Raw genomic sequence first — 27,268 nt, 5'->3', positions numbered from 1 at the left:
GTACTCATTGTCGGAGCTGGCAATGGAGGCTTGACCACAGCACTTGAGTGCTGGCGAAAAGGCTTCGACGTCGTAGTCCTCGAGCGAGCAGCACATCTCTCACCAATAGGCACGCATACCTTAACCGATGCTCCTCAATCAGTAGTGCTAACACATCTCCTGCAGGCGACTTCTTCACGATCCCACCATCAGCACTCACCACTCTCAAAGAGTACCCTCGATTCTACAAAACATACCACGACAAGGTCCACGACTGCGTGGTCCGGCTGATGACACCATCCGGCCATGTCGTCGCATCCATCATGCCCGAGTGGAAGCGTGAGGGAATTGTGCACTCTTGCCCTGAAGTTGATATCTCTTTCTTGAACCGTCGTCCGGAATACGCAGCCTGGCAACTGGATCAAGTACAGGCTCTTGGCATTCCACTGCACTTCTCGACTACAGCCGAGAAAGTCACGGAGACTGACGACAAGGTCGTCGTTCATACTGACAAAGGAGACTTCGAGGCCGATGTCTGTGTGGCTGCTGATGGAATTGGCTCGAAGGTTCCTTGGCCTGTTCCCGGTGGTTTGGCCGCTGTTGTTGACAGTGGGTATGCGGTTGCAAGAGTGGCGTTTCCGAAGGAGACGATCAAGAAGGGGTCACCGGCAGAAGCCATCATCAAGTCGATTGATGAGGACGGTCCTCAATTCCGGACATATGTTGGCGGAGCAGATGTCTCGTTGATCATCTTCTTGACGACGGACTATGTTGCTTGGGCCTTCTCACATGAGGTCCGTCACGTTATAATCAAAGCATTGCTTCCTGTACTAACGAAACTCCCCAGGCCGACGCACTGTCCGCTGAATCTTGGCACAACAATCGAGACCCAGAAGATATCATCGAAATCATCGAAAAGTCCAGCAGTGATTGGGATCCTGCGATTTTGGATTTCGTCCGACAGACTCCCGGCAAAGTCGTCGATTGGCGTTTGAAGTGGCGAGACAGCATCGAGCAGTGGACTTCTGATAAAGGGAGGATAATTAAAGTGGGAGACTCAGCCCATGCGTTCTTCCCGACAGCTGGGAATGGAGCGGTGCAGGCACAGGAGGTAAGCACACTTCTCCGAGTGCATATTTGAACATTGACTGATTTGATGTTCTCTAGGATGGCATCTCACTCGCAGAATGTCTTCACCAAGCCGGAACAAAGGAGAACATCCCGTGGGCAACCCGCGTCCACAATGCCCTTCGCTTCCAACGTGTTTCCATCCTCCAGCAAACCGGCTTCGTCAACCGTGACGAGCTTCACAACAGCAGTTTCGACGAAAACGCGTCAGCGGTAAACCTTCACTCCCCCAACACATCACCATCACTCACTAACATCCTCACCAGCCAGACGGCGAAGTCCCTCCAGAAGTCGGCTTCTTCAAAATCGGCCGCTGGGTCTGGGACCATAACCCGGAGGACTACGCACGACGCAGCTATCAGAAATGTCTCGAGCATGTACGCGATGGGAAGAACTTTCACAACACGAACATACCACCGGGGCATGTATTCAAGAGCTGGACCTTGGAGAGCGAGTACAAGAGGATGGCGGAGGGAGGTCATAGCGGGCTAAAAGAGAACGGGTACTGGGGACTATAGAGGAGTCGATACTTTCAGTCCTGTCTGCTCTCACCATCAATCAGCCTACTCAAAACGTCCCAAACGGAAGCGCCTCCCTCCTCCACCCCGCATCCAGAACCGCCCTCGCCTTCTCTGCCACCCCCAACCCCTGCTGCATCTCCACAAGATAAAGCGTCGCATCGAACCCACTCGTGATCCCCCCTGAAACAACCACCCTCGTCCCACCAACATCCCCCACATCCACATAATGCTGCCTCACGATCTTCGTCTCGCCGTGTCGATCGCACAGTTTCTGCAGGTCCCGCAGGCTGAAGTAGTGCGATGTGGCGACTTTGTTCACTAGGAGACCTGCTTCGGCGAGGAAGAAGACGCCGGCGCAGATGGTGAGGAGGACGCGAGGATTGGACTCCCTCGGCTGGAGGGCCGTGAAAGCCTTCATCACATTCTTCAAACCCGGGACATCGGGGACGGTGTCGGCGGTGAAACCTCCTCCCCCGGGTAGGATCAAGACGTCGTACTTGTCGATGTTTTGAACGAGTTCCTCGATGCCGGTGTGCCGGTGGATGCTGACGTTTTGGGATGTTTCGGACTCGTCAGTCTCGGCGGCGATGGTGAGATTGTAGAGACGCTCTCGCTGGTCGTTGCGGGCGTGGGAGAGGACTTCGACGGGGCCGGCGAAGTCGGTGAGGTCCATGCCTGTCCAGGCGATGATGACGGTTTGGAGGGCGTTTGGGGCGTATGTTGAGGGTGGCATTTTGGTGGGAGATTGATGGGATGTTTTGAGATTTGGTGCTGTGGGTTCGACTTTTCTCGGGCAGGGAGATGGTCTTGAAAGCTTCAATGTAGCTACGCTGCGAACACCCAGATATATATATGTATGTACTTCATGTCCTCGCCATCGGCACCGACGACGGCGACGGCTGTAACAATTTTACCGGCCGGCCTTTACAGTCTCTCTAAGAAGTGTGCTGTTATTCGGTTCACTGCTAGATATGGCAAGGCCAATTGCTGTATCGAGGCTTTGCGAAACTTAGCTTCACTAGCCTCACGCAGCCGTGTGGTTTTGTGACGAGGCTTGGGAGGCCTAATGGTCCATTATTCGGCATGGACCTCATCGATGGCTGTGATGGCAACTAATCAAGTAATGCCATGCAGCTGTGGCTGCTTGAGTGTATTCTTGCTCTAACTTGCTCCAAGTGACTTGCTCCAAGTATCTTGCTCCAACGTGCTCTGGCCAAGAGAGCGGCCTCAAGTGAGACGATCCTCGAGCTTGAAGGTTGTGCGGCCCGTGACAGTTACTGATGTATAGGTGGCCACGTCGCCCGGATTAAGGATACCGTCAATGGCTATATCAGCCGAACACAATGCCTCCCATCACGATACGACAACGCAGGAAAGCTCTCCGCGTTAACCGCTCCCTTCAAAATGATCCCACTCTCGACCTCATTCAAAGAATTAGCAACACCAATCCGACGACAAGTAGGCTCTTCACGATTCACAACCTCCAGCAACAGCACCGTAAGCATCGGATTCTCTTCCTCAAAGATCCGAGCGGGCACGCAGTACAAGCCCTCCGACTGAGTTGGATCGAAGACATTCCTTTCCTCATCGGGCGTCACAACAGGACCGATACGTTCCCACTCGGGGCCGTCAGGCTGGCGGGCTTGTACGCCGTTGATGGACATGATGTAGAGCTTATCTGGCTTCTCGTGAGGGTCTCTTAGGCAGAAGGGGCTCAGATAGCAAGCCAATCATCTCTGAGATTGTGTCGAGTCGTACGCCTCTTTCATGGCTACATCTGCTCGCACCTGTATGATACAACGCTCACCTCACCCGATACCCCTCAGCACTCTTCAAATTCACCTCAGAGGGCCCACTTAGACCGACAGTCGTAGTCCTATTCACAGTCCCATCCATCCCCAGCAACACAACCTCACTAATAATCCTATCCGTCTGATACCCAAACGTTCCATTAACCCTCAACACTCCGTCCTCGTCAGCATAGCTGAAGGTAGCAAAAGTAGTTTGCTCCCCGGGATCCAACGCCTCCCCATCATCGAGGTACAAATACCCCCTCGCGGAACCATCCAACCCGGGCGCGACGAGGAGTCGGAAATCCTGCTTGCGGACTTCGGTGGTCGTGTTGGCTGGATTGGCGCGGAGGGGGATGATGGCGCCGCCGCGGATGAGAACAGGAATTTCGTCGAGGGCGACGTTCTCCAAGGTGTGGTTCGCGGCAGAGCCACGGATCGGGGCGAAGGTTTCGAAGTCGTAGAAGAGGTCGTCGGGGAGGTATGCGTCGACGCTGGTGGCGCCTTCGGCGGTGACGGGGGAGACGAGGATGTCGTCGCCGAAGAAGAATTGGGTTTCGAGGGCGAAGGTGGCGGTGTCGTTGGGGTAGTTGAAGAAGAGCGGGCTGATAGTCGGGACGCCGGAGGTGGATTGGCGGTAGAAGGCGGTGTAGAGGTAGTCGAGGAGTTGGAGTCTTCTGTTGATGGCTTTGCGGGCGGCGGTGGCGACTTCGGGCCAGAGGTAGAATTCTTGGGGTTGGGCGCCGGTGACTTTGTGGTTTCTGAAGAAGGGGTTGAAGGCGCCGAGCATTGCCCAGCGAGCGCAGAGTTCGATGGTGACGTTGCCGTTGTGGCCGCAGGTGTCGGAGCCGACCATGGGGAATTGGAAGAGTGATGCGAAGCTGGCCATTTGGCGGATGGAGATGAGGTAGCTGCGCCAGTCTGCATTGTTGTCGCCGAACCAGTGTCCGATTTGGCTTCCTGAACCCATGTAAGAAGAGCGAGTGATGCTAAAATTCATATGTCAGTCATACAGATCAGCACTTATCGTTTACAGTTGTGTACTCACACCAAAGGCCTCTTATCCGGCCTCCTCGAAATCATAGCATCCCTGCTCGCAGAGCTCATCATCGCCCCAAACAAATTATGCACATCATACTCAGCCCAACCTCCATCATGATAGACATTCGTCGGCAAGCCCTGATCGCTCAAGCTACCCACAGTACTGTTGATATTGTACTCAGGATAAGCAAGGTTTCGACCTGGAAGACCCAACATCGAGCCTTCCGGTACGTCAGGGCCGGGACCTTCTTCCGGAGTGGGTTGGTATGGTGTGAACGGGACGATAGTAAGGTTCGTCGTAGAAGTGGTGATAGTATCGTTGACTTCCTGCGGATGCCACATATCATTGCAGCCTCCTGTTGTGATAGTCCGATTCTGAGCCTCGAATATATACGAGCCATCGATGGCGTACGCATACCGTGGGTACTGATAGGAGACGATCGTGTTCGGTGGCAGCTGCACAACAATGGCGTATCCATTCTCAGTCTGGATGTTCAGAGCTGGACCATCCTTTGCTCTACCATCAGCCAGCGCCGAGATATTGCCAATGATGGTGATGATCTCTTTGTCCCCATCCACCTGCGCAGCGATGTTGAAGCGCGTGTAGCTCACACACATCGGTTGCCAATCCTCAGGCCAGCCAGGGATCTCATACGGGCTGGAGATGCGCACGGCTGGGATTCGTTCAGGGCGTTGTTGGTGGATGCCATCGAGAGTGGCATTACGACATGTTGGATTGCAGAAGTTGGCGGCTTCGTTCATGTCGATCCAGAGTCCGTCGATATCGATGCCTGATTCAGCGCTGAAGAACTTGGCGAATTCGCCGTTCCAGAAGTCTTGTACTGCTGGGTCGAACCAGTCGGGGTAGATGGAACCGCCGCCCCATACAACCTAAGGCAATCAGTCAAAGGTCAACAGGACAACTCTAAAGTATGTGTGACACTCACCCCAGGCACAGCACTCCCATTAGGAAACTGAAAATACGCCTTGCTCTCCACCAAATCCTCATGAGCCGTATACGTGCCGGGCTCACCAGGGATCGAATCCCTCAACTGCGTCGGAATCGCCGGCTCAATGATAAAAACGCTCTTCTGCTGATGTGAATGCAAGTAGTCAATATACTCCCTGACCTTCTCCAGCGACCAACGATCCGGGTCCAAGGAGAACGTCTGCTTGCGATACATGTGGTCGATGTCGATCCAGAAGGTCTCGAGCGGGATCTCGGCGACGCTGTAGTTGGCGATGATCTGGGCGGCTTCGTAGACGTCTTGGAGGCCGTAGCGGCAGTGGTGGTAGCCGAAACTCCAGTAGGGCATGAGGGTGGAGTGGCCGATCACGTCTGCGAATTGGGCGGAGGCTTCTCGGGGCGTGGCGCCGGTGACGAAGTAGAAGTCGAAGACTCCGCCATTGGCGTTGTACTCTAGGTATTGTCCTTGATCATCCACGTCCAGAAAGACTCGTTCCCCATTGCTGTTGAGATGATAGACCGCATGTGTTCCATTGGCGCCTCGGTGGTCGTAGTACGCTTTGAACGTCCCATAAAGGTTCCCCGCCGGCAAAAACGAGGGACCGACGTTCCAGAAAGGATGGGAATAGCCAGTGGTGGGCAGTCTCAAGGGATCTGAATTCTCTCCAAGCCCGTAGATGTTCGGGTCGGTAGGAAGACTCGTCCGCAAGCGAATGTACTGGCTTTCAAACACCAAAGCCTGGCCTGTAGTATCGAACAGGACCTCTCCAGTAGCATTTCTGACGACCGCGAATTCAAATGGGTCTTCAACAAGACGGAAGTACAGATCACTATCCGCCTCTTCGACAGTCGCGTTGCCCGGTCGGTACAGAACCGCTTCTGGAACTTGATAAACTCGCTCGTCGGCATCGTAGATCTTGACGTGTAGTCGCTGCTGGGCCTGGTATTCCACCAAGAGTCGTAGGTTCGGGAGGTCATCGGAGTAGGCATTGCATGCGTCGCCGGCAAGACTGAGGTCGGCGGTGATTCTGCCGCTGCTGCGCTGGACGTTGGATGCCCTGTAGCCTGGACAGTTTCCGATGTCTTGAGCTGCGGTCTGCTGGGAGTTGGCCGCCGTAGCTAGCAGAGCCAGGGTAGAGAACGCCTTCATCATGTCTGGTCAATCTTGCTACCGTCCCGGCAGGCGTTAATGAGTAGCCTGCCATACCAAACCCGCAGCCGACGACCTGCTTATAGCAACTCGACAACCTCGCATTCTGGCCCTCACTACTTACCCCATTTGCAGGAAGCCCGAGTAACCCCCAATCCTTCCCCATACTCGTGCGGAGAAGCATACGGGGAATGTCATAGCGAAAGTAGTTGTTTCGTGCTGATCGTTGCCTGTAACTTGATTAGTATTACCTTGCACCGCGTGCCTCCACTTCGGGAGGTCGTCCACGAGCTCGCGATAATCCGAAGCCAAGACAATGTAGGGCGGGCGTTGCTGTATGAGCATGCGAGACTTTGTTGTGGCAATGCTTACTCCGACTTCAGCGCTTGAGAGGTAGCAGGTGTTGCACATCAGCGTACTCATACAGTATTCGCTCCAGTGAGTTCTATGAGTTCCTCACCTAAGTCTCGTCGTCACTTCACTTCAAATCCTCCTCCCTAAACTTCACCACCGCTCTCTCAAACACATTGCCCGGATCATATTTCCTCTTCAACTCCTTGAGAACTTCCCACTTATCCCCATACAACACCTCAAAATCGTAGTTCTCCGGCGGCGTAAGACTGACATACGTCCGTTCCAACAGCACGCCGTCCTTCCTGGCCACGTCTTCAAGTTCTCGTTTGAACGCAGACGCCCAGTCCCACGCCGCCTTTGTACCTTCGGACGTCGAAGAAGAAGCAATGAGTTCCACGACGAGATGAGGTATGCGATTCGGGAAGACTGACGACGAGGAGAAGGAGCTTGAGCAGGAAGAGGAGGCGCCGCGGAGTTCGTGGATCGAGAAGAGCGTGGCAGGATCGTCCGGCATCTGGGCGACATGCTTGCCTACAACCTCGAGCGTGTCGTTCGTGAACTTATGAAGACTGACGGATGTATCCCTTCCGTATGTGGTGTGATGAACGAGAGCATCCGTATCGGCTTGCCATTGCGGAATCGTCTTTTCCTTGACGTCGACGTGGATGGCTGTCCCGAGCGATTTGAGCTGGTCTAGGACCCGTTGGCCGTGCTCCATGTCGGGAGAGCTCCAGAGGAAGCCTATTAGGAAGGACTTGCCCAGGCCGGGAATATTGGCGACGCTGCTCTGGATGCCTAGAGGAGAGGGTATATTGCCGGAGTTGTCAAGAGCTTGGTAGCCAGAGTAGAACGTTGAGACTGTTTTCGTGAGGTCGGATGACTCGTACACTATCAATCCAGCCAGGACCTACACTCCTTCGTTAGCCGCTGTCTCTCACCCAGCTCACGCGACTACTGACCTTCTCCAATCTGGCCACCTTGATCTTCATCTCCACGATCACTCCAAGGCATCCTCCTCCGCCTTTGATACCAACAAGCATCTCCTCATCTGCATCAACAACCTTTCCTTCTGCATTGACGACTGTGGCTCCCACAATCCCATCAACACCAAGCCCATAATCGCTTCCAAGCTGGCCATATCCGCCATGGCTAGCCCAACCAATATACCCCACGCTCCCAATACTGCCCATGGGTGCTGCGAAAGACCTCTTCTGCAGAGCTTTTGCCAGGTCACCCGCGACGATGCCGCCTCCGATGGTAGCAGTCATGTTGTCCTCATCGATGGTAACAGAATTGAGGTCGCGCATGTCGATTGCGAGGGCATCTGGAGCAAAACATCGGCCGAAGAGGTCATGTCCGCCAGAACGAACAGTGAAGGGTATAGAGTGAGTTGTGCAAAGCTTGATCAGGGAGGCGACATCAGCGGCAGACTTGGGTCGAGCTATGCCGAGGGGAGTGATGCCCGTGTTGAGGATGTACGACTCGCGCACAGTGTCATAGTTGGAGGATGACGGTGTGACGAAGGTAATGTGATCCTGGTCCTTGATGAACGGGGCGACATTGTCGAGATGGGTTTTGGAAGCCATGGCGATGATGGCAGGCTGGGAACGAAGTCGGTGGGCGTTCGAGGCAGATGGAGGCTCCTCTTTATATCATGGCCGTTGATGAGACACTCCGCCGTGCTTGCGATAATCCAATGTCTCGATTTGGGAGTATTCAGCAACGGAACAGACGGTTTCCAAGGAGCTTCCTACAATGTGGCGAAGAGTATGCAAAGAATGTCGTCTCATGCCAAATCAACCTCACTTTGCAGGCCTTCGCTTGTTCTTATGTGGCCGCGCCATCTTGAGCCATGTAGGGTTCTTTGTGTTCTTGCAGGTGGATCCCATATTCCAAAGTACATTGTCAGCCGTCTTGCGAATACGGAACTGGGAGTCAAATCCTTCTAAGAGTAGCGTCGAGGGTAGGGTCATTTAGCGAGGCATCCTGGAATGAGTACAGCACGCGAGGTCGAAGGATAACCGACGTATGACAAAAGACCGTCCTTTTCGAATAGAGTATCGCGCCAGCCAAGAAAGGCTCATGGGAATCATGTCCAACTCCAAATCGTAACTCGTTCATCTTCAATCGTTGTCTCATGGTCGTCTCGCCGGACGACGGAACGTGGGTGTTCAAGAAATGACCTCCTCAAAATCCCCAACCAGCCTCGTAGTCCGAACGACCTCGCCGCATCTGGTTCCGCACCCAATACTCGTTGTATGTAGAGTAGTCTCGCCGTCCACTGAGACCAAGCTGACCGGCCACATTGACGTATCCCTCGGTATTGACCCGCCCATTCGTCGCGACTCTCTTGATATCACCCTGGTCGTCGCTCTCCCAAGGCGCACGACAGTATGGACACGTAACTCTTGCACCGTGCCTTGTCGCGGCCCACCTATCGAAGCACTCTTTGTGAATGTTGTTGCCGCATGAAGCTTTGCAATAAACCACTTTTTCTTTAGCATTATATGGCTCGAAATCGTCGCTGCAGATGGGACATTCGCCCTCTATTGGCTTGCGGTTGCCGTCTTTCTCGGACTCGTTGGCGGTCTCGGAAGGCAGCGGCGGGGCGTTGTCGAAGATCTCGCGCAACTCGGTTGTGATGAAGGCGAGCTGGTATTCGAGGTGAGCCGGCACACGGAGGACCCGCGACAGCACGTAGACAATGTGCTTGCATTGGTTGCCCTTCTGCGCGTGGGGACAGTCGCACGAGGGCACCTTGTCGACGATGATGTGGTAGATGTTGCCTGTCGTTCCCGCCATCGTCACCGTTTCGGTCGGGTGGGATTGCTCGCTCTACGTGGCGTTAGACTGTAAGTGATTATGGAAGGCTATCATGTGATACGAACCTCTGCCGCATATCGCTCGCGGTCAATAACAAACATGCGCTGGGTCAAGGCGCGGTCGCGGATCTCGTTATACGTCAAGGGCGCCTTGGGTCGCCATCGCTTCAGTCGCTTCTCCTCGTCCTTGGGCTTGGATCGTTTCTTCTTAGCCGGCTTGTCTTCATACTGTTCCTCTAATGCGACAGCCTTGCGCTTGGTGGGTCGCTTCTTAGCTGGTGGCCAGTCTGCTGTCAGGTCAATCGGATGTTGATACGCGCGCCCAGAGCTGCTTGGATATGCGCTGCATCCACCATATTGTGGCTGAGACGGATAACCTCGGCGATCAGGATACGTGGCATAGCTCTGATAATCTGTATCGACACCCATCATTGCGACTTAGGTTGTTCGAATGAGGATGTTGATGTTGTTGTCGATTGCTGGTGAGGACTTCCCTGATTTGCCCCTCAATTCGCGGCCACGCCACGCTGTCACGTGATACAGTCGGTATCGCAGTCCTGAATGTAAATCACTTCACGTCTTCTTCTTTCTCGTCAACACAATTACTATCCACCAGACATGTGATTGCAGTTGATCTACATCGATGTATTGAATTCATTACATCGAAGTCACCTCCCTCATCTTCACGCGGTCTTTGACGAAGCCGATGATATCGCTCAACATCTCCTCCGAATACCAATGATCCAGCCCAGGGTACATACGACACTCAACCTCAACTCCCACCCTCTCGAGCAGTGATGCAGCCTCCCGCGCCAGGCGCACCGACACCGTCCCATCATCCTCACCATGCCCAATGAACACCGGTACATCGAGACTCTCGCGACGATCCGACTCTGACGGGAGATCAAGCATCTCGCGCAGACGAGAGATGACCTTGCTTAACCCGCTCTTCTTGCTCCCATCTTCAAGCTCATCCTCCATGACAACCCCTTCCATCTCCCCCCTCAGCGGCAACCATCCACACATCCCCACAAACGCCCCAATACCCTCCCCCTGCCACAACAACATCGCCACAAGTCCCGCCGCAGCCCCCTGACTCATCCCCCAAAGAACCACATTCCCTATCCCAACAACCCCACTCTCCTCCGTGATCAACCCATGTAAAAACCTCACCGTCTCCCTCAACCCCTGAACCTGAATCTCCGGTCTCGATTCAGGATCCGCAAGAGACCAGAAGTCAAACCACTGATTCATGCTCGCTTTCTTCGATCTTCGGACGAGGGAGCGCGGGGCGATGGGGAAGATGAGTTTTGCGTCGGGGAAGGCGGTTTGGAGGGTACCGTGGTCGGTGGTGGAGAGGAGGAGGAGCGGGTCGGCGAAGGCGGCGGCGTTGGAGCCGCGGCCGTGGAGGATGATGATGGAGGCTTTGTGGTGGCCGCTTGAGGGTGGGATGATGAGCGGGTCGGGGTAGACTGTTGGTGAGAGAGTTGCCATGGTTGGTGATGATGTTGATAGTGGCTGAGGTCAGTATCTCTGACGGATCACGGCTTTGGAGGAAGAAGCCAACGAGCGGGGTGCGTTGTTGTTGCTTTTTATGTGTTGATGCGTAGCTGTCAGGCATCAGTTGTGGAACTTTTCCGCGGTTTTGCTAGGGCGACGCTGTTCATTCACCTCTTCGGATTTTCACATGCTGAACGCAAGTCCGCAGCGTCGCACAATGTCGCTACCCCAATTCACCATGATTGTCCTTCGAAGACCCTTGTCGCTGATTGAATCAATTCACACCTGCTATATTCTGCATGTGCTCTGCGAGGAAGATTGATTAGTCCAGTGCGACGGTATCCAATGAATTCTGCGTAAGTTACTGCTTACCACGCTCAAACCTACCAAAGCCGCAGATTCTACTGGCCATACAACATTTTTTAGACTTTTCCATGAACCAGTTCTTATTCACAGTATATAGGGCACCCAGAGACGTGTCACCTGCCCACAAAGTCAGCGCGAGATCTGGTCGTAACATCACGAACGAACCAGATATGGCCGACCTCACCCAACAGGTCGGTCGAGACCTCTTCACCGACCAAGCAAACGAGATCCTGAACGACATCTTCATGCGTACCGTCGTCCACCGTGACTACCGCACCGGCGAGAAGCGCCCCATCGTCCTCAAGCACTTCGTCGTCATCGCCCGACGAGCTCTCCGCCTCAGCCTGACCTGCAAGAAATTCCACCACCCCATGATTCAAATGTTCTATGGACAGAACACCTTTGCGATGGAGCCCGTCCTAGAATCACCAACAGTGAGTTCAAGCACGCCCAAGCGCATCGACATTGATGGTCGGAGTACTAATAAGTTTCGAAAGGAGCAAAATAAGAATGGCTTGTTTCGAAGGGAGCCAGATACGAAACCCGTCCTCGACGTCGTGGCCAGAGGTCATGGACTCTGGGTCGCTCGCAGCAACCTATACGCACGGTGGGACTCGAATTATCTGTACAGGCAGGCGATGCTCATCCCAACCCAAGTCCAGCGCACGCTCATGAAGAACATCATTATTACGTTCTACGTGGAGGCGTGCGACGAGGACCAGGACTTCCAGAAGACACATCGCGAGGGTGTTACCGAAGATTGCGGCAAGTGGTTCTCGGTTCTGCATTCGGCGGCTTGGCTTCGTGACTTCGACCTGGAGACTATCACCATCGCGCTTGTGATGTATCCCAAGTCATATTGGCGCCCTTTGACCCGACATGCACGCAGCGAGGATGCTACGTATGAGAAGGCGAAAGAGACGATCAAGCACCATATTGACGCTTTGCTTGCGGATGTTAAGGCAAAGAAGAAGGAGATCAAGTGGCCTGCCGAGTGGTAGACGGTGGTTTCGATGAGTGCCTTCCAGAATGAGATGGGTATACGACCAGGAGGTTTGCGGCTTGTCGTCTCGCACAAGGTGGTTTAGGGCTGACCGCCCATCGATGGGACTTCAGGTCTACAGTTGTCTTGAAGTGTTGCGAGCAGGAGTTGAAATGGGATCGCGGAAACGATAGAGGTTAGGCTCAAGGCCTGGGATACTGTTCCCGGAAGTCCTTGCGAAAGGTTCTTGAGCCTTTGCGGTTCATGCTGGGCCACATCGACGTTCGAGACTCATACATAGCTATCGTCGGTACACTTTAGCCATCGGTTCCTCACATGAAGTTCTCAAGAACAGGTACTTTCCCGTGGCCTGACGCCTCGGTATCATCCGTGATAGCGTAAGAGGGCGTGAGCTGACAGATGCAGGATTTGAGTTCTCATCATATAAAGAGCGGCTCTCCCCAAGCTGCACCTTTGATGGTGCGCTCTCTCTTTGGATGACTTTCGTTGATGGCTGTTGATGGTGACAGAGCAGGGCGGAGCGGAGGAAGGCGGCGGAGATTTCTGGCGTTGCCAAGACTTCCGCCCACGCGAAACAACCGAGGCCTTTGCGAGGACACACGACTTGAGAACAAACTCGCCTTCCACACACTCGATCCTCAAGATCTGTGATTGAACCACCCGATCCCGACAGACCAGCGCGATGCTGCGGTCATCGTGGGCGGCGGCACAGCACGCACCACAAGGCGGCAGCCGGACAAACAAGCCGCAACAAGCAGAGGCAAGCCGCACCGCTTGCCTCGTATGAAGCACCAAGCACGCGACTATCCGCTGCAAAGACAGGACCACCCGACCCAGCGGCAGGCCCATCTTACCGGGACAGGAAGCTGGCTCGCAAGCAAGCTTTCCAAACTTTCTTATCGCCTCCAAGGACGTCACGATTCCCCTCTTTGCATGCTGGGCCCCGCGAGGCCAATGCTACGTGATGCAGGTGCACGCTTGCTGCTTGCCGCGAAGGAGAAGGTGATTTGATAACATCACTGCAACCGCTGTTTGCGAGTCGTTCGTATTCTGGGTCCTTCGTGTGCTGCTGCGGCGCGGTGATGGAATGATGAGACGCTGGTGGTGAGGGATGTCCTTGCCGTGGGTGGATACAAGGTAGGCAGATAACCGCTCGACGTTTCCCAGACATCTACTACACCCTTCAAGCATCATTTCTCCCGTCACCGCTTTTCTTCCCGAGACGTGCTGGCAAAGATGTTTTCCACTGCATTTCTTCTATCAGCAGGGCTGCTGCTTGCCTCATTACCTTCCGTTGCCAATGCTTCTTTGAGCTCTCACTTCCACAGGGATGCACCATGGAACAATCGGCTGGCGAAACGGACATACTACCCTGCTCCAGCGACCGATTACTACACCATCAAGACGCCGACCAATGTCACGATCCGATACAAAACTCCTGGCGAGGACGGTGTCTGTGAAACAACTCCAGGCGTGGGCAGTTACTCTGGATATGTGGATCTGAGCGAGGGTATACATCACAACCCGAACATTATGCAACATCTCTGACGATCTGCTGCAGATGTCCACATTTTCTTCTGGTTCTTTGAATCACGCCGTGACCCAGCACGGGATGACTTCACTCTGTGGTTGAATGGCGGGCCTGGTAGCGACAGTCTTATTGGTCTTTTCGAAGAACTTGGCCCATGCCGGATTAATGAGAACCTGACGACAGTCATAAACCCATACTCGTGGAATAACGTCTCCAACATGCTCTTCCTGAGCCAGCCCGTGGGAGTCAGCTTTTCGTACCAAGCGATAACCAACGGCAGCCTTGGCAACTCTACCGGAGGCTTCCTCAATTCTTCGCAGGCTGACCAAACAGGCACGTGGAGCACGTTAGTGCCAGATAATGAAGGCGAAATCGATACCACAGATCTTGCGGCCATTGCAGCTTGGGAGGCGCTTCAAGGATTCCTCGAGGCTCTCCCACAGCTTCACGCCAACCGGGCCTGGCAACCACGCAAATTCAATCTCTGGACTGAGTCGTACGGTGGACACTACGGACCGGCTTTCTTCGACTACTTCTATAAGGTGCGTGCAGAACATAGCCTGACAAAGCCAAAACTTACGTATTTCACAGCAAAACGAGAAGATCCAAAACGGATCCATGCCGGGCTACGCAATGGAGTTCAACAGTCTGGGCCTCATCAACGCCATCATCTCCGAAACCGTCCAAGCAGAACACTACCCCGAGTTCGCCGTCAACAACACCTACGGCATCAAAGCCTACAACGACACCGTCTACAGCTACGCCAAATTCGCCACCCACATGGTCGGCGGCTGCCTTTCTCAAATACAATCGTGCATCCGCGCCGCCCAGGACATCAAAGGGGGTTACGTCAAGGGCAAGATCACTCCTGTCGCCACTGGATTTCAAGCCATTGCAGCCGTTTGTGCCGAGGCCGCCAACATGTGCAGAGACAATGTCGAGAGCATGTATTACAATTATGGAGATCGAGGGACGTACGATATCCGCCATCCCAGCAATGATCCGACTCCACCATCATACTATGAAGACTACCTCAACCAAGCCCACATCCAGAAGGCTCTGGGCGTCAGTGTCAATTACACAGGAAGTAACAGCGACATCTACTATTTATTCCAGCAGACCGGTGACTTCATCTATCCCAACTTCATCCAAGACTTGCAGGACATCATCGCGAGTGGTGTGAGAGTGGCATTGGCGTACGGTGATGCTGGTACGCTACGAACCTTCCTACCCTAGTCACCGACCTCACTAATACTTCATTAGATTACATCTGCAACTGGTTCGGCGGCCAAGCCGTCTCTCTCGCCCTCAACCACACCCACAAAGCCGAATTCCTCGCCGCAGGATACGGTAAGTACAAACCACCAGCCATACTCACATGATCCATGCACTGACACCCCTCAAGAACCAATGCTATACAACGGAACAGAATACGGCGAAACCCGCGAACGCGGCAACCTCTCCTTCACCCGCATCTACGAATCCGGCCATGAAGTTCCCTACTACCAGCCTCAAGCCGCACTGGCACACTTCCAGCGGGTGATCGAAGGGCTGGATATCCCAGAAGGAAAGGAGAGAGTTACGGCGAACTTGACGAGTAATGGGCCGCTGAACGCGACGCATACGAATGCGTACGTGAGCTTGCCGCCGACGGAGTCGAGTAAGCTGGCGAGTTGGAGTAGCAGTATCGTGGCGAGCTATGATGCGCTGGATGTGTTGCCGCCGCCGACAGAGACGCCGACGCCTGCATGAGAGAAAAGGTGTGGTGGACGGGTGTTGCTATGACCTGAGTCTTGAAAGAAGTCGACTTGGCATGGCTAAAATTAGAAAGATGGGCTCGCACTCTCGAGTTTGTTTTGACCTCCCCTCTTGCATTTTATCTCACAGAGTCCTCGCCTTTATCGAACGCACTGCTCCAGGTGTACTATAACTCCACAGACAGTTCGTGACAGCAGCTGAGCGCTCTTCTACCAATTCCAGTCTGCGAGCACCCCTGTCATCCAAGAAGTGGCCCGCATATCGTAGCGGCCGCGATGTCGGTAGTGAACAGCTCGATGATGAGCGAAGTCCAAAGCAGCGACAGCGACACCCGACCTTTGAGCGAGTGCGATGACCTCCGCCGGTATGACATTGTAATAAGAAGAGAGGATATCTAGCCGCGTCTGCGTCATGCAAGAAGCCGCCCTGGCGCCCTCAAACACCTGCTACATAGCCTCCAGCCACATCCCACTGCTCAACCTCCTGCGCGCCTTCCGCTGGCGCGAGTACAAATACCACTACTCAGCGCCCGCCGACCTCGACTCCACCAGCGTCAACACTGCGCTCCGCAACATCCTGACCTTATGGCGCTACGCCGACCCCTCCCACGGCCCCTACGTGAAAGCGCAAGGGGCCTCGATTGCGGATGCGCTGGTGTTTGCACGGGGCTTGAACTCCTCGCAGCCACGGGATCATGTTTTTGGCTTGCTGGGGTTGATTCGGTATCGTTCTCTGCCCAAGGCGATTATGGAGAGGCTGAGACCGGCGTATTCGCGATCTGTGCTGGATGTCTTTCGGGATGCTACCGTGGCGGGATTGATAGAGAAGGAGGGAATTCCGGATTTGATCTTTGAGGAGATTGTTCATCGGCATGACGATGGTGTGTCTGCTTCCCTCGGCGCAAACCGTTGGCCATCGTGGGTGCCCAAGTGGTCTGATGCAAGAGACCTGGATGACTACCCGGGGAGGCTGAACAAATGGTCCTTTTCGGCATCTGGACACAAGCCATTCGATTTTATTGAAGTCGACGACGTTACGATCCAAGTCCGCGGTACTATAATCGATGAAGTCGCCAGTGTGACCGACATATACCGCGTACGAGACTGGAGCCAAGCCGACAACTCGCAGAATCTGCTCTCATGGCTACAAGAAGTCGATGGTCTCGGGTACGGCCATGCAAGACCTGCAATCAACACTGTCCTCCTGGCAGGTCTCAACGGCGAAGGTCGACCGGCCACAGAGCAGGACTTGAATGCTTTCGAGACTTTCCGAGAAGCCATCATCAAACACCAGCAACATGGGCCCGGAAGTTCATGCTCGACTCGCGTCAGCGAAGTCTTTGAGAGAATGTGCAACAGTCGGCGGTTCTTCAGGACTGCGCGACAGGGTTCCATTGGTATTGGTCCGAACTTCATGCGACCTCGGGATAAGGTCGTGGTCGTCCATGGTTGCAGGGCACCTATCATTATCCGCCCGCTCGACGAAGAAACTCACAGCGTCGTTGGCGAGTGCTATGTGCACGGGATCATGAATGGAGAAGTCATGGGCAAGGTTCATTCTATGGGCAATGAAATGATTAAGCTCACATAGCCGTGCGAGCTGCACGAGCGGTACTGACATGTCGGCTCACATCGCCGTCGACTCGCCTTCCACTCCCTCGTCTAACACGCAATCCACTTCGCACTCACACCACCTCCAACCCCACCCATCTAAGCAAGTTCAAAAAACTTAGGACACCTCTCCAACAACCCCCCAATCTCCTGATCCGAAACACAATACTCCCAAACCCCCTCCCCCACAAGCACCCCCCTCTCATCCGGCAACAACCTGAAACCATAAATATTCGTCCACCGCCACCCCTCCAACCCCTTCGGCTCAATCTCCCACGTCAGCCAGCACTGCGCGCTCCCCTGGGAGTAGACCTGGATTTCGTGCCTGGCCAGCCGCACCTTCCAGCCGAACCCGGCCTTGTCGAAGCGTTCTAGGTGTTTTGCGACGATGGTTTCGGGGCTTGTGGTTTGGGGGTTGGAGGTTAGGTCGGTTGCTTGGCCGAAGGCGAAGGAGATGAAGCCGGGCTTGTAGTGTGAGGCGAGGGCGGCGGCGCATTCGGTAAGGGAGGGGGAGGGGGCGAGGGATTTTTCCATGGCGCGTTTGTAGGATTGGATGAAGGCTTCGGCTTTTTGGGTGATGTTTTCCATTGTTGTTGCGGTTGGTGGAGAGAGTGAGCTGGTAGAATGGTGTGGAGCTGGTTGGGGAGATGAGGATGATGATGAGTTTCGAGGACTATATCGTCCAAGGGCATACGTATATCCGGCAAGACTCCTGCAGGAAGAGCGTACCCTCAATGTTGGAATCCTTTTCTCTCGGCCAATCATATGACTTGTTTGGGGCCTGAACATGAAGGTGATCGACTCAGGTGGCTTCCAGTGGTTTAGGGTAGTATGCCCTATAATCTTGATCGAGTAGCAGCTTACATACAGTGTTTCTAACCCAGCCCAGCGGCCTTGACGATCAGTTTTAGAGCCGCCTTTTCCTGCTTACGCTTGAGTTTGATAGCTTCACGCATGCCTACCGCCGAAATCATGATTTCGTCCGTCATGGCCTGTCCTAGGCCCGGTGTCTGGATTGTCAGGATGTCGTGCTTCATCTGTGCGATGAAACGGCCACCCTTCTTGGCATCCTTTAACGTCAGAGTGTCTGATTCCCCATCCCCATCGTCCAGGCCCAGCCCGTCGTCTTTGTCGTCCAAGCCCAGTCCAACTTCATCGTCCAGACCCAGGTGATCTTCCTCATTCAAATCCAGCCCATCGTCTTCATCTGCGCCCAAGCCATTACCTTCTGACCACCAAAACGTCGTGCTCGGACCGGATACTGATGTATAGCACCACTTTTCCTCCATCAGGGGTTCCAGTTTGATTGTCGTCGCTCGACCGTGTATCGTGAGGTCCACATCCTGTGACGTTCTATGGGCACGGACAGTCCCCAATGGCGGCTCCGTCTTGGAGCGTCTGATCTCGATGGCTGGTTTCTCGGAAAGGGAGAAGCGATGTTTCGTCTCTAGTCGAGAAATCTCGTAGAGGACTTGATTGGTCTGAGCTGCACGGATGGAGTCTTCGAGTACTTTGAATTGCTGGATGTTGTATCCTGACGGGCCTTGTCCATATTGTGGTGCTGGATCAGGCGTTTGCTGTGGCGGCATTTGTCCCGGCGGTGGAGGACCTCCTGACCAAGTGGTGTTGTTCATTGTTGAAGTTCCTGAGGAGTGGATTTGAATCCCTTCTGGCTGCAACTTAAGGCGGCTGTCCAAATAGATCCATAGGCCATGCTGCTTATATACATCCATAGGCTATGGCGCTCTCCATCGTGGCGACGCCTTGCAAAGAACGAGTACGAGCACCGAAGAAAGCGGGCACGCCGCCTCGAAGATGCTCAGCCTGGCTCCATGGCTAGAGATGCCTTCGCCTTGCCCAAGTGGCGATGGGATGGAATTCCATTGTCGATGCTGATCGTTTACAAAGCTGAGCAGACCGATGTCATCCAGAGATACGAATACGAAAAGCAGTCCCGGTAGAAGCTTAGGTAATCATACGCGCCCTGATTCTCACGCGATCCACACGCCACAACAGCGCTCTCGATATTGTCAACAATTGAGCCTCTTCAGAACGTCTTCAATCACCGCCACCTGGACGCGTAGATATGCCTCCGACAGAAACGACGCGTGCAAGCCAACAGTACAGCTATGGGATCACTCCAGGGACCCCAAACTTCAACTCATTAGACGCACTCCTCGGCAGGATACTGAAAGACAAGCATGACATGGGCGAAGCGAAAACTCCTCATGAGCAGCGCGATGGCCTTTGTATGCTTGACAACACATCGGTCATGCCGTAGCGGCCCTCAGGGGGCGGATGAGCATGCTGGGCATGTATTGTCAGCAAACACGAAGAGTACTCCTCGACCTCACTCAGACTGCAACCAGGTGCGCTGCGCCCAGGTGCAGGGCATATCTTGTGCCATGTTCGTGTGGCATCTGGTCTCGCAAGCGCCACGGAGAAGTCATGAAGAGGCTTTCTGAGTCGACCACTCCGCGCCGCGCCGCGTTGTTCCTTGGCCTTTCGGATTGCTAGGTCTGGATCACTCGTGGAATGACTTCAAGCCTCTCAACAAGATAAGGAGCATTGGAATCCAGCCGACCTCATCATCAAGCTTTCAAAAGCGACTTTCCGGCTCAGGCGTGTTGCAGAGCTCCGCGTTCGACATCTCCGCTGGATCAAATACACCATCAGGCAGGCGCTCCACCTCCCGGTTATTGATGAACCAGAGCCACCCTGATATGGATCTATGCTGACAACAGCAACGGCCTGTTTTGTCTTCGCATACTTCAGAAGACTACCAAACTCCTGGGCTGTCACACACTCGGGATCACAACTAAGTCACTGCACTGGAAGCACACACCAGCCATTGTAACAGAAACATCCAACGCAGGTCGTCACTAGCCACGTTGTCCTCTTGCCGGCGGTAAACGTGCTCATCGCCTACCTGGCACAGCTCTTGCGTGAGCAACGCTGATAAGGCGTGCGTTTCAGCATGTTGTTTCTCCGCACCTCCGACAAGCCGATCAAAACAACCGGAGAAGCCTTCACGTCGCCATGCCTACTGTTTCATCAAATAATCGCACGGAAGTCCACCGCACCGGATTATCAACCATCATATGCAACTTGATCTGATAAGGTGAGCCCTTCCGACGATCTTGGCCATGATCTACATGCCTTGCGCGGAGAACCACAGCTGCAGCTTGACAACATCTTGCAAAGGCAGTGCCTTTGACACAACTCTATTATGGACAGACTTACCCCTTTTGTGATCTAGTGTCACACATTTCTGGACAATGATTGGCAGCAGCCAGCCTCATCAGGTATCTGAACGATTCCAGCTGCTCGGCAGGCTACAGAACGATACTAGCCTGTCCAACGTACTCATGCATGTACTTTGATCACCGACGACAGGAACGAGATGTCTCTGATGAGAACCACTGCTTTTGCTTCCTCCCGCGACCCTATTTCACCCGATGGCAGCACTCATTCGACAATCGCGTTGCGTCCTACATTTTACCGAGGATTTATGGCGTCGACGTCGATCTGGCACAGTGCTTGTGCCGCGCCAAGCTCCAGATTGCCAAACTCAATATCGTCTACCTCCATCGCCATCGAAGGCCAATCCCCAAAGATGCCGCGTCGCTGGTGCAGGTCACTACACAACTATGCGCCTATGAGCGCGGAAAAGCATGGCAAAAGTGATGTGCAACGCTGCTGTCGTGCTCAATCGCGGGTCACAGTCTTGCATGAGCTGGTGTTCTCCATGAGGTAGGTCGAACTGGACAGGCGTCTAGATGTTCGCAAGAGAGCACACCAGCCTCCGATTCATTACCACTCCTTTCCCAGTCTTTGTTCTGTTGTCGGAATCGTTGCCCTTCCATCACCGCGCGCCTTCCTTTGCGAAGAGCGTAAACTGGCGTACAATGGCTCCAAAAGCCTTGCTTATCCTCCCAGTACTGGCTTCTATCCAGGCGGTCGGTGCTGTGACGTATCTTCAAGGTTCGCAATACTGTGCTGCGGCTTGCTCGGCGGCACTGAACCATGTGTCGTTCGATGGAAAGCAGCCTCCCAGCGCCTCGCACGGATCCCCTGTTCCCTGTACTAACAAACACTACATCCTATCTCTATTCTACTGCGCATCGACCTACTGCACACCGAACGAGGCTCGGTCAGGTCTGGCCTACAACAACGAAACATGTCTCGCAGAAGCTGGCGAACCCCTGCCAAGTTATGCCACCTTCATGGAGTATCCGCCTGCTGGAAGCGTGGGGAGCGTCATGAGGATTTCTGAGCAAGACGTCAAGAAGCAGAACTTCACCCGCCCCATCGTGCCAGACCAGGACTTCTACAGCGTCGGCTACGATTCGACTGTAAGTCATTCCCAACTCATCCCTACTTCTATCCCGGTCTGAGCATGAGCAGGTAGCGCAGAACCGCGCGACTGACTACAACTGGAACTTCGCATGGGCGTTATACGGCTATTGGGGTCTTGTCATTCTCATCGGCACGAGCAATCGTGCCCTTCAATACCTCCGTCACCGTCGCTCGCAGCCTAGATTGGACCTCATCAAAGGCGAATCATTTGGAAGACAATCCGATTCACCAATAGCGCGAACGGGGATCTGGATACGACGACACATGGTTTTGCCTCTAGCGTTCGGCAACCATCGCGAAACTCCATTCACTGTTCCTACTAGAGTGGAGGGCCTTCTCATTGCGCTTTACGTCGTGATGAACTTCGTCTTTTGCTTTCCTGGATACCACACCTTCGAAGGCAATCTCTAGTGAGTGCACCAACCCCATAGCAATGATCATCGTATTGATCTTCCTACCAGTGCTGCTGAGACGAGAATCCAGCTTGGTCAATACTTCTGCAATCGAGCTGGTACTCTCGCGATCGCCAACATTCCCATCATCTGGATCTTCGCAACCCGCAACGACCCATTCCTATGGCTCACGGGATGGTCATACGCTAGCTTCTCGCAGTTTCATCGCTGGGCTGCACGGACTGCGACATTGCTGGCCATCGCTCACGGTGCTGGCTATTCTATTATAGATGGATGGGAGGGAGCGTACCATGAAGCATGGCAGAAAGAGTTCTGGTATTGCGGTGCTATTGTGAGTCTTTCTGGCTTCGACGACTTGGATAATGATGAGAAGCTAACGTTTTGCAGTCTGTCATATCGATGTCCGTCTTGATCGGCTCATCCCTGTTCTTTATCAGAAATCGATGGTATGATGTGTTCTTGGGTATACACTTTATCTTTGCTTTGATGCTGCTCGTATGCATCTGGTTGTAAGTTGACTCTCATCTGTCGCAGCGGAATCAATCACTCACGATGTGTCGTAGCCACGTCAAGATCCAATACGGCGCCTTCAATGGCTTTATCTGGCCAGCGGTGGCCATATGGTCGCTGGATCGTATCCTGAGATGGACTCGCATCCTCTGCATCAGCGTCCTGCCCAATTTGAAAGGCACCAAGGCAACTGCGACATTTGATGAGAACAAAGATCTCATCCGACTCGATGTCACAGAGTTCTTCAAGAAGCATGCGCCAATCCCTGGGTCCTTCTACTACGTGTATGAACCTGGTCGGCTGCGAGGCTACGAGAGTCACCCTTTCACACTGTGTACTTGGAATCATGCGCTGCCTGCCTCGCGATCGAGTTCGTCCACATCGTCGCTAGATTCGCCGATCGAAAAAGAAATGGAAAAGACATCCGACGACCTACTCAATAGCCCCAACGACTCCAAAGACGTTGAGCTGGGCATTGAGAGAACACCCACCGATGACCCAATCCCAGACAAGCGCAAGTCCTCAGAGGCACATCATACTTTCCTGATTCGACCCAGGAACGGCTTCACCGACCGACTACGCACGAAGACCTCGACCCTACCAGGCGAGGAGAAGTCGAAAGACATCCGGGTCCTGATCGAAGGGCCGTACGGCTGCGAGCTGACAATCCACCAATACTCAACCGTCGTCCTAGTGGTGGGCGGCGCGGGCATCACAGCCGCGATATCCAGGATGTACTCCCTGCTGCGCACCGCCGGATCTCCACACTTTGTACGTCTCGTGTGGGCGACTCAAAAGAGGGAGATGGTGGACGACATCTGTGCTCATGAGCTGGACGGTGTGCTGGGCAGTCCGAGGTTGAGGACGGACTTTTACATCACCTCTTCCTCGACGATGCGATCTCCGGAAGGAGAGAAAGAGTCGCGGGTCACACTCAACGCCGGCAGGCCTGACATTGAGACAATTCTGCAGGAAGAGAGGAGTAGATGTCAAGGCAGTATGGCGGTTTTCTGCTGTGGTCCATCGGGTATGGAGGCTTCGACGAGGAATGGTGTTGTCAAGCTGCTGGGTGAGAAGGGGTCGCATGTCGCGTTCTATCAGGAGAGGTTTGGGTGGTGATTGAATCGGTTCGCGTGTCGAGGTGGCGTTTTCTTGTGAGCTCTGTCAATATCAAAACTGACTTGTTCAAAGACCTCTTTAATCCTTGATTCTGATTGGTGCATGCTGCTGTGGCATCGGTACGAGAAGAGAGAATTTCGTGCCTGCTTTCTCATCCTGCTACTGCGACTTGGACTCAACAATGGCCGCAACACCCTCGTACGAATGGCGCGGCCCATTCCAGAACATCGAGGTGAACAACCTCCACGCCGAATGTTTCGACCACGAGCCGAAGGACATCGATTGGCAAGCTCGCCTAGATCGCCATAGCCTTGGATGGGTTTGCGCTCGCCACGGCGACCAACTCGTCGGCTTCGTCAACGTCGTTTGGGATGGAGGCAAGCACGCATTCGTGCTCGATCTCATGGTCGCCAAAAGCCATCGGCACGCAGGTGTCGCGAAGACGATGATGAAGCAAGTCATTGAACAGACGGAGTCTGCTGGATGCGAGTGGCTCCATGTGGACTTTGAGGAACGACTAAGGCCATTCTACTTCGACGTAGTCGGTTTCCACGAGACGCATGCTGGACTCATCAGGCTCCGGCACACATAACGCATTGAAATCTTTTGTCTCCCAATGGGGTCTTTCAGATCATTCTCACCTTCTCCAGCGTCTTCACAATGCTGCGAGAACTTCTCAGTACGTCACCATGCATGAGCACTGAGACTTCAGCTTTGATTGCTACCTACCTCCTAAGCCTTTTAAAAGCCCACGGGTGTCCTTGGGTACGAACGTCCATACAACATGGCGACTTTACAATCCTTGCCGAAGGATATCCTCGTCTTGCTACTAGACTATCTGCACAACATCGAGGACTACACCAACCTTTCTTCAACCTGCAAGAAACTACGAGAATGTATGCAAATGGCACTGCCCGACACCCTCTTACGTCTAGCAGTAGCACAGTCGAGAATATTTTTTCGACCATCTCCTCACTTCCTGTTCGCTGCCACAGCCCGAGAGCTGGGAGACTGGGCTCGCCAATCCGACGCCAATGAACAAGAACTCGCAGAGCGATGTCGAGGAGGAGTCGCTGCACTTCTGGATTTGGCTTTGGACCATTGTGGCATCACTATGGAAAGGATACGAGAACTTCACCAGATACGCTTCGATATCATCAATCCGGTCACGGACATAATTGATCGATGTGTGGGCGCACAGTGGTATGATCAGGAAGATTTCTGGAATACGGTCGAAGATGCGTACACTGTAAGTTTGGCCGTTGACTCTCTCGTGTTCGACTTTGAAAGCTAATACTTGCTCTTCTATGTAGATCAACTCGGACCCACCAGAGACTTTCTTCCATCTCACAATCTACGGCGAGCTGTTTGGACCAGACTTCGAGACCGTCTTGAACAACGACAGCACAGTCCGAAAACTCAAGCCCGCGACCCGAATCGAATTCGCCAAATACTGCATCACAGACCCAGCAGTGGCGTCTAAGGACGAATACGAAGAGGCCGTTCGATCAGTCGAACGCACGGGACCACATGACCTTGACGATGATGGCTTCTGGAACTATTCGAATCACAACATCGCTCTCACCTGGACCATCAAATCGCAGACCTGGAGACCGTACTGGAAGAGCATGCGAGAGAAAGGCGGACCGGATTTCCAGGACGATTTTGACGACGGATGGTGGACTGAAGATGGCGTAGATCAAGACTGGAGGCAGCGGATGTGGGAGAATGGAATGCTCTGTCAGGGGTTGGAGGGGCTTGGGATGATGCGGCCTCAGTATCAGGACAAGTGGGTTGATAAAGTGAAGGAGTGGAGGGAGAAGATCGAGAAGCTCGAAAGGGAGCCTGCCAGCACGACGGTCGGCATACAGACGACGTTGGAGTATCCGTACTTGCTCGGAGACTTGAGGATATGTGCAAGTGGCTATGTTGCGGGTACGTGAGGTCGTTCGTGTTTCGGCCACGGCTCTTGTACGAACCGTCCAGAGACCAACTTCAAAGGTACGGAAAGAGCGAAGACAGTGTCGTGGTTGTGGCTATGTTTTCATGCTGCTATTCTTGGAAACTCAAAATAGGTGACATAGCACCGAAGAAAACCCTCGGTGGTGGCGATTGAGGAAGCCAATCATATTAAGACTAAAACTGAATAGAAAACACCGTCTGTCAACGACACGAGCGTTGACTTGGCGGAAAGAGCCTCTCAATACGATTAAGACATCGAAATTTCTGGCATGTTATACGAGATACAAATATGGTTCACTGCGTCATGGCTTCATTCGTATTTGAAAGGTAGGGATGACTTGTGTTACATGCCACACGCTAGTTACTGTATACTACGCTAACCCAAGATGTGGCCATTCTCTCGTATAATGCTAGTCGTACTGACGCAGGGGACCTGGTATCGTGGCGATTTACGTCAGATTTCTCCAGGCTATACACGAGCAGACCAGGATGGAGGCATACAGGCTGGTGCAAGAATCATATTGACCCCTGCTAGCTGAAAGCCTAATTTTGTGAGCAAGAAGTCGACTGTTAGATGAAGCTCGGACGTTCTTTGTGTGCAAGACGCTAGCAGGGGTCAATCCCTTTATTGCACCAGCCTGTATATAGGGAGGAGCAAGATCCTTCGATCAGACGCATCAACATCCCAACTTCCATCTACAGATCACCTCAGACACACGACGACTTACAGTAAATCGAACGACCGACACTAAACCATCAACATGCAGTTCAAGAACGTCGCCCTTTTCGCCGCCGCGGCCGCTGCCCTCCCGACTGAACGACAGCTTGAGACTCCCTGCCCTGGTGACAAGTTCGGTCTCATCGCCATTCACTCAGGCTCTCCTGTGCAGAACACCGGCATCACCGCCGCCAAGGGTAACCTTTTGATTGGAGGAAAGAATGAGGCCACCTGCGACACCAAGTCAGACGGCTTTGCAACCTTCGTCGTCAACGATGGAGAGGCGTACTTGTACAGCACCGATAACGTAAGGATTTCCTCCCAGCATGGCATATCTATGCTAACGAGTACGCAGCCACCTCAACAACTCTACGTCGACCGCTCAGGGATGGGCCAGGGCAAGACAGGCTACACGACTGGCGCGCAGCCTACCCCGAAGAATGGTGAAAGAAAGGGGTGGTCGATCAGCGACAAGGGGTACTTGGTCTTTGACGGCGAGTCACCAAAGGCTTGCCCAGCGAAGGACGGTGCATACTCCATTTGGTTCACGGATCTTGAGAAGCCGGCGTACCAGGATGGTTGTATTGGTGTTGCTTTGAAGGCTATCAAGTCTGATAAGCCGAACAGCTGCACCTATTCTTCCGACTAGATAAGCTGGCCAGGTCAG

General features: G+C 53.7%; 15 protein-coding genes across 15 annotated transcripts; 8 read left to right on the top strand and 7 right to left on the bottom strand.

The window, feature by feature from the left end:
• Positions 1-302: 302 nt before the first annotated feature.
• Positions 303-1,625, top strand: M409DRAFT_51486 (uncharacterized protein; the record flags this gene model as incomplete). The annotated part of the gene is made up of 4 exons (XM_033811820.1): positions 303-773; positions 827-1,090; positions 1,147-1,320; positions 1,374-1,625. 4 exons carry the CDS (start codon positions 303-305, stop codon positions 1,623-1,625), a joined length of 1,161 nt encoding a protein of 386 aa, XP_033671334.1.
• A 49-nt stretch (positions 1,626-1,674) lies between these two features.
• On the bottom strand, positions 1,675-2,361 carry M409DRAFT_19266 (uncharacterized protein; the record flags this gene model as incomplete). Its single annotated transcript, XM_033804856.1, has 1 exon — positions 1,675-2,361. One exon carries the CDS (start codon positions 2,359-2,361, stop codon positions 1,675-1,677), a length of 687 nt encoding a protein of 228 aa, XP_033671333.1.
• Positions 2,362-3,222: 861 nt separating this feature from the next.
• M409DRAFT_64182 (glycoside hydrolase family 31 protein) lies at positions 3,223-6,579 on the bottom strand (the record flags this gene model as incomplete). Its single annotated transcript, XM_033815951.1, has 4 exons — positions 3,223-3,270; positions 3,513-4,407; positions 4,467-5,350; positions 5,407-6,579. 4 exons carry the CDS (start codon positions 6,577-6,579, stop codon positions 3,223-3,225), a joined length of 3,000 nt encoding a protein of 999 aa, XP_033671332.1.
• Positions 6,580-7,054: 475 nt separating this feature from the next.
• M409DRAFT_19263 (uncharacterized protein) lies at positions 7,055-8,516 on the bottom strand (the record flags this gene model as incomplete). Its single annotated transcript, XM_033804855.1, has 2 exons — positions 7,055-7,837; positions 7,890-8,516. The coding sequence occupies 2 exons, from the start codon at positions 8,514-8,516 to the stop codon at positions 7,055-7,057; spliced, it is 1,410 nt and encodes a 469-aa protein (XP_033671331.1).
• A 601-nt stretch (positions 8,517-9,117) lies between these two features.
• Positions 9,118-10,184, bottom strand: M409DRAFT_51482 (uncharacterized protein; the record flags this gene model as incomplete). Its single annotated transcript, XM_033811819.1, has 2 exons — positions 9,118-9,765; positions 9,819-10,184. The coding sequence occupies 2 exons, from the start codon at positions 10,182-10,184 to the stop codon at positions 9,118-9,120; spliced, it is 1,014 nt and encodes a 337-aa protein (XP_033671330.1).
• Positions 10,185-10,409: 225 nt separating this feature from the next.
• Positions 10,410-11,246, bottom strand: M409DRAFT_19261 (uncharacterized protein; the record flags this gene model as incomplete). The annotated part of the gene is made up of 1 exon (XM_033804854.1): positions 10,410-11,246. The coding sequence occupies one exon, from the start codon at positions 11,244-11,246 to the stop codon at positions 10,410-10,412; it is 837 nt and encodes a 278-aa protein (XP_033671329.1).
• Positions 11,247-11,788: 542 nt separating this feature from the next.
• Positions 11,789-12,619, top strand: M409DRAFT_19260 (uncharacterized protein; the record flags this gene model as incomplete). Its single annotated transcript, XM_033804853.1, has 1 exon — positions 11,789-12,619. The coding sequence occupies one exon, from the start codon at positions 11,789-11,791 to the stop codon at positions 12,617-12,619; it is 831 nt and encodes a 276-aa protein (XP_033671328.1).
• Positions 12,620-13,857: 1,238 nt separating this feature from the next.
• Positions 13,858-15,904, top strand: M409DRAFT_51479 (uncharacterized protein; the record flags this gene model as incomplete). The annotated part of the gene is made up of 5 exons (XM_033811818.1): positions 13,858-14,131; positions 14,183-14,694; positions 14,744-15,362; positions 15,416-15,502; positions 15,558-15,904. The coding sequence occupies 5 exons, from the start codon at positions 13,858-13,860 to the stop codon at positions 15,902-15,904; spliced, it is 1,839 nt and encodes a 612-aa protein (XP_033671327.1).
• A 417-nt stretch (positions 15,905-16,321) lies between these two features.
• On the top strand, positions 16,322-17,500 carry M409DRAFT_19258 (uncharacterized protein; the record flags this gene model as incomplete). The annotated part of the gene is made up of 1 exon (XM_033804852.1): positions 16,322-17,500. One exon carries the CDS (start codon positions 16,322-16,324, stop codon positions 17,498-17,500), a length of 1,179 nt encoding a protein of 392 aa, XP_033671326.1.
• A 119-nt stretch (positions 17,501-17,619) lies between these two features.
• On the bottom strand, positions 17,620-18,108 carry M409DRAFT_19257 (uncharacterized protein; the record flags this gene model as incomplete). The annotated part of the gene is made up of 1 exon (XM_033804851.1): positions 17,620-18,108. The coding sequence occupies one exon, from the start codon at positions 18,106-18,108 to the stop codon at positions 17,620-17,622; it is 489 nt and encodes a 162-aa protein (XP_033671325.1).
• A 287-nt stretch (positions 18,109-18,395) lies between these two features.
• Positions 18,396-19,154, bottom strand: M409DRAFT_19256 (uncharacterized protein; the record flags this gene model as incomplete). The annotated part of the gene is made up of 1 exon (XM_033804850.1): positions 18,396-19,154. One exon carries the CDS (start codon positions 19,152-19,154, stop codon positions 18,396-18,398), a length of 759 nt encoding a protein of 252 aa, XP_033671324.1.
• Positions 19,155-21,428: 2,274 nt separating this feature from the next.
• M409DRAFT_19255 (uncharacterized protein) lies at positions 21,429-23,921 on the top strand (the record flags this gene model as incomplete). Its single annotated transcript, XM_033804849.1, has 5 exons — positions 21,429-21,875; positions 21,928-22,289; positions 22,341-22,623; positions 22,680-22,801; positions 22,856-23,921. The coding sequence occupies 5 exons, from the start codon at positions 21,429-21,431 to the stop codon at positions 23,919-23,921; spliced, it is 2,280 nt and encodes a 759-aa protein (XP_033671323.1).
• A 181-nt stretch (positions 23,922-24,102) lies between these two features.
• Positions 24,103-24,513, top strand: M409DRAFT_51475 (uncharacterized protein; the record flags this gene model as incomplete). The annotated part of the gene is made up of 1 exon (XM_033811817.1): positions 24,103-24,513. The coding sequence occupies one exon, from the start codon at positions 24,103-24,105 to the stop codon at positions 24,511-24,513; it is 411 nt and encodes a 136-aa protein (XP_033671322.1).
• A 192-nt stretch (positions 24,514-24,705) lies between these two features.
• On the top strand, positions 24,706-25,864 carry M409DRAFT_19253 (uncharacterized protein; the record flags this gene model as incomplete). The annotated part of the gene is made up of 2 exons (XM_033804848.1): positions 24,706-25,170; positions 25,235-25,864. The coding sequence occupies 2 exons, from the start codon at positions 24,706-24,708 to the stop codon at positions 25,862-25,864; spliced, it is 1,095 nt and encodes a 364-aa protein (XP_033671321.1).
• A 780-nt stretch (positions 25,865-26,644) lies between these two features.
• M409DRAFT_19252 (uncharacterized protein) lies at positions 26,645-27,250 on the top strand (the record flags this gene model as incomplete). The annotated part of the gene is made up of 2 exons (XM_033804847.1): positions 26,645-26,908; positions 26,957-27,250. The coding sequence occupies 2 exons, from the start codon at positions 26,645-26,647 to the stop codon at positions 27,248-27,250; spliced, it is 558 nt and encodes a 185-aa protein (XP_033671320.1).
• Between the last annotated feature and the right edge of the window lie 18 nt (positions 27,251-27,268).

This window comes from Zasmidium cellare (assembly GCF_010093935.1).
Source record: "Zasmidium cellare ATCC 36951 unplaced genomic scaffold M409scaffold_7, whole genome shotgun sequence".
In the NCBI taxonomy this organism is placed as follows: Eukaryota; Fungi; Ascomycota; class Dothideomycetes; order Mycosphaerellales; family Mycosphaerellaceae; genus Zasmidium; species Zasmidium cellare.
The sequence above is the reverse complement of the archived record's forward strand: the minus strand, read 5'-3'. Positions and strand labels throughout refer to the sequence as shown.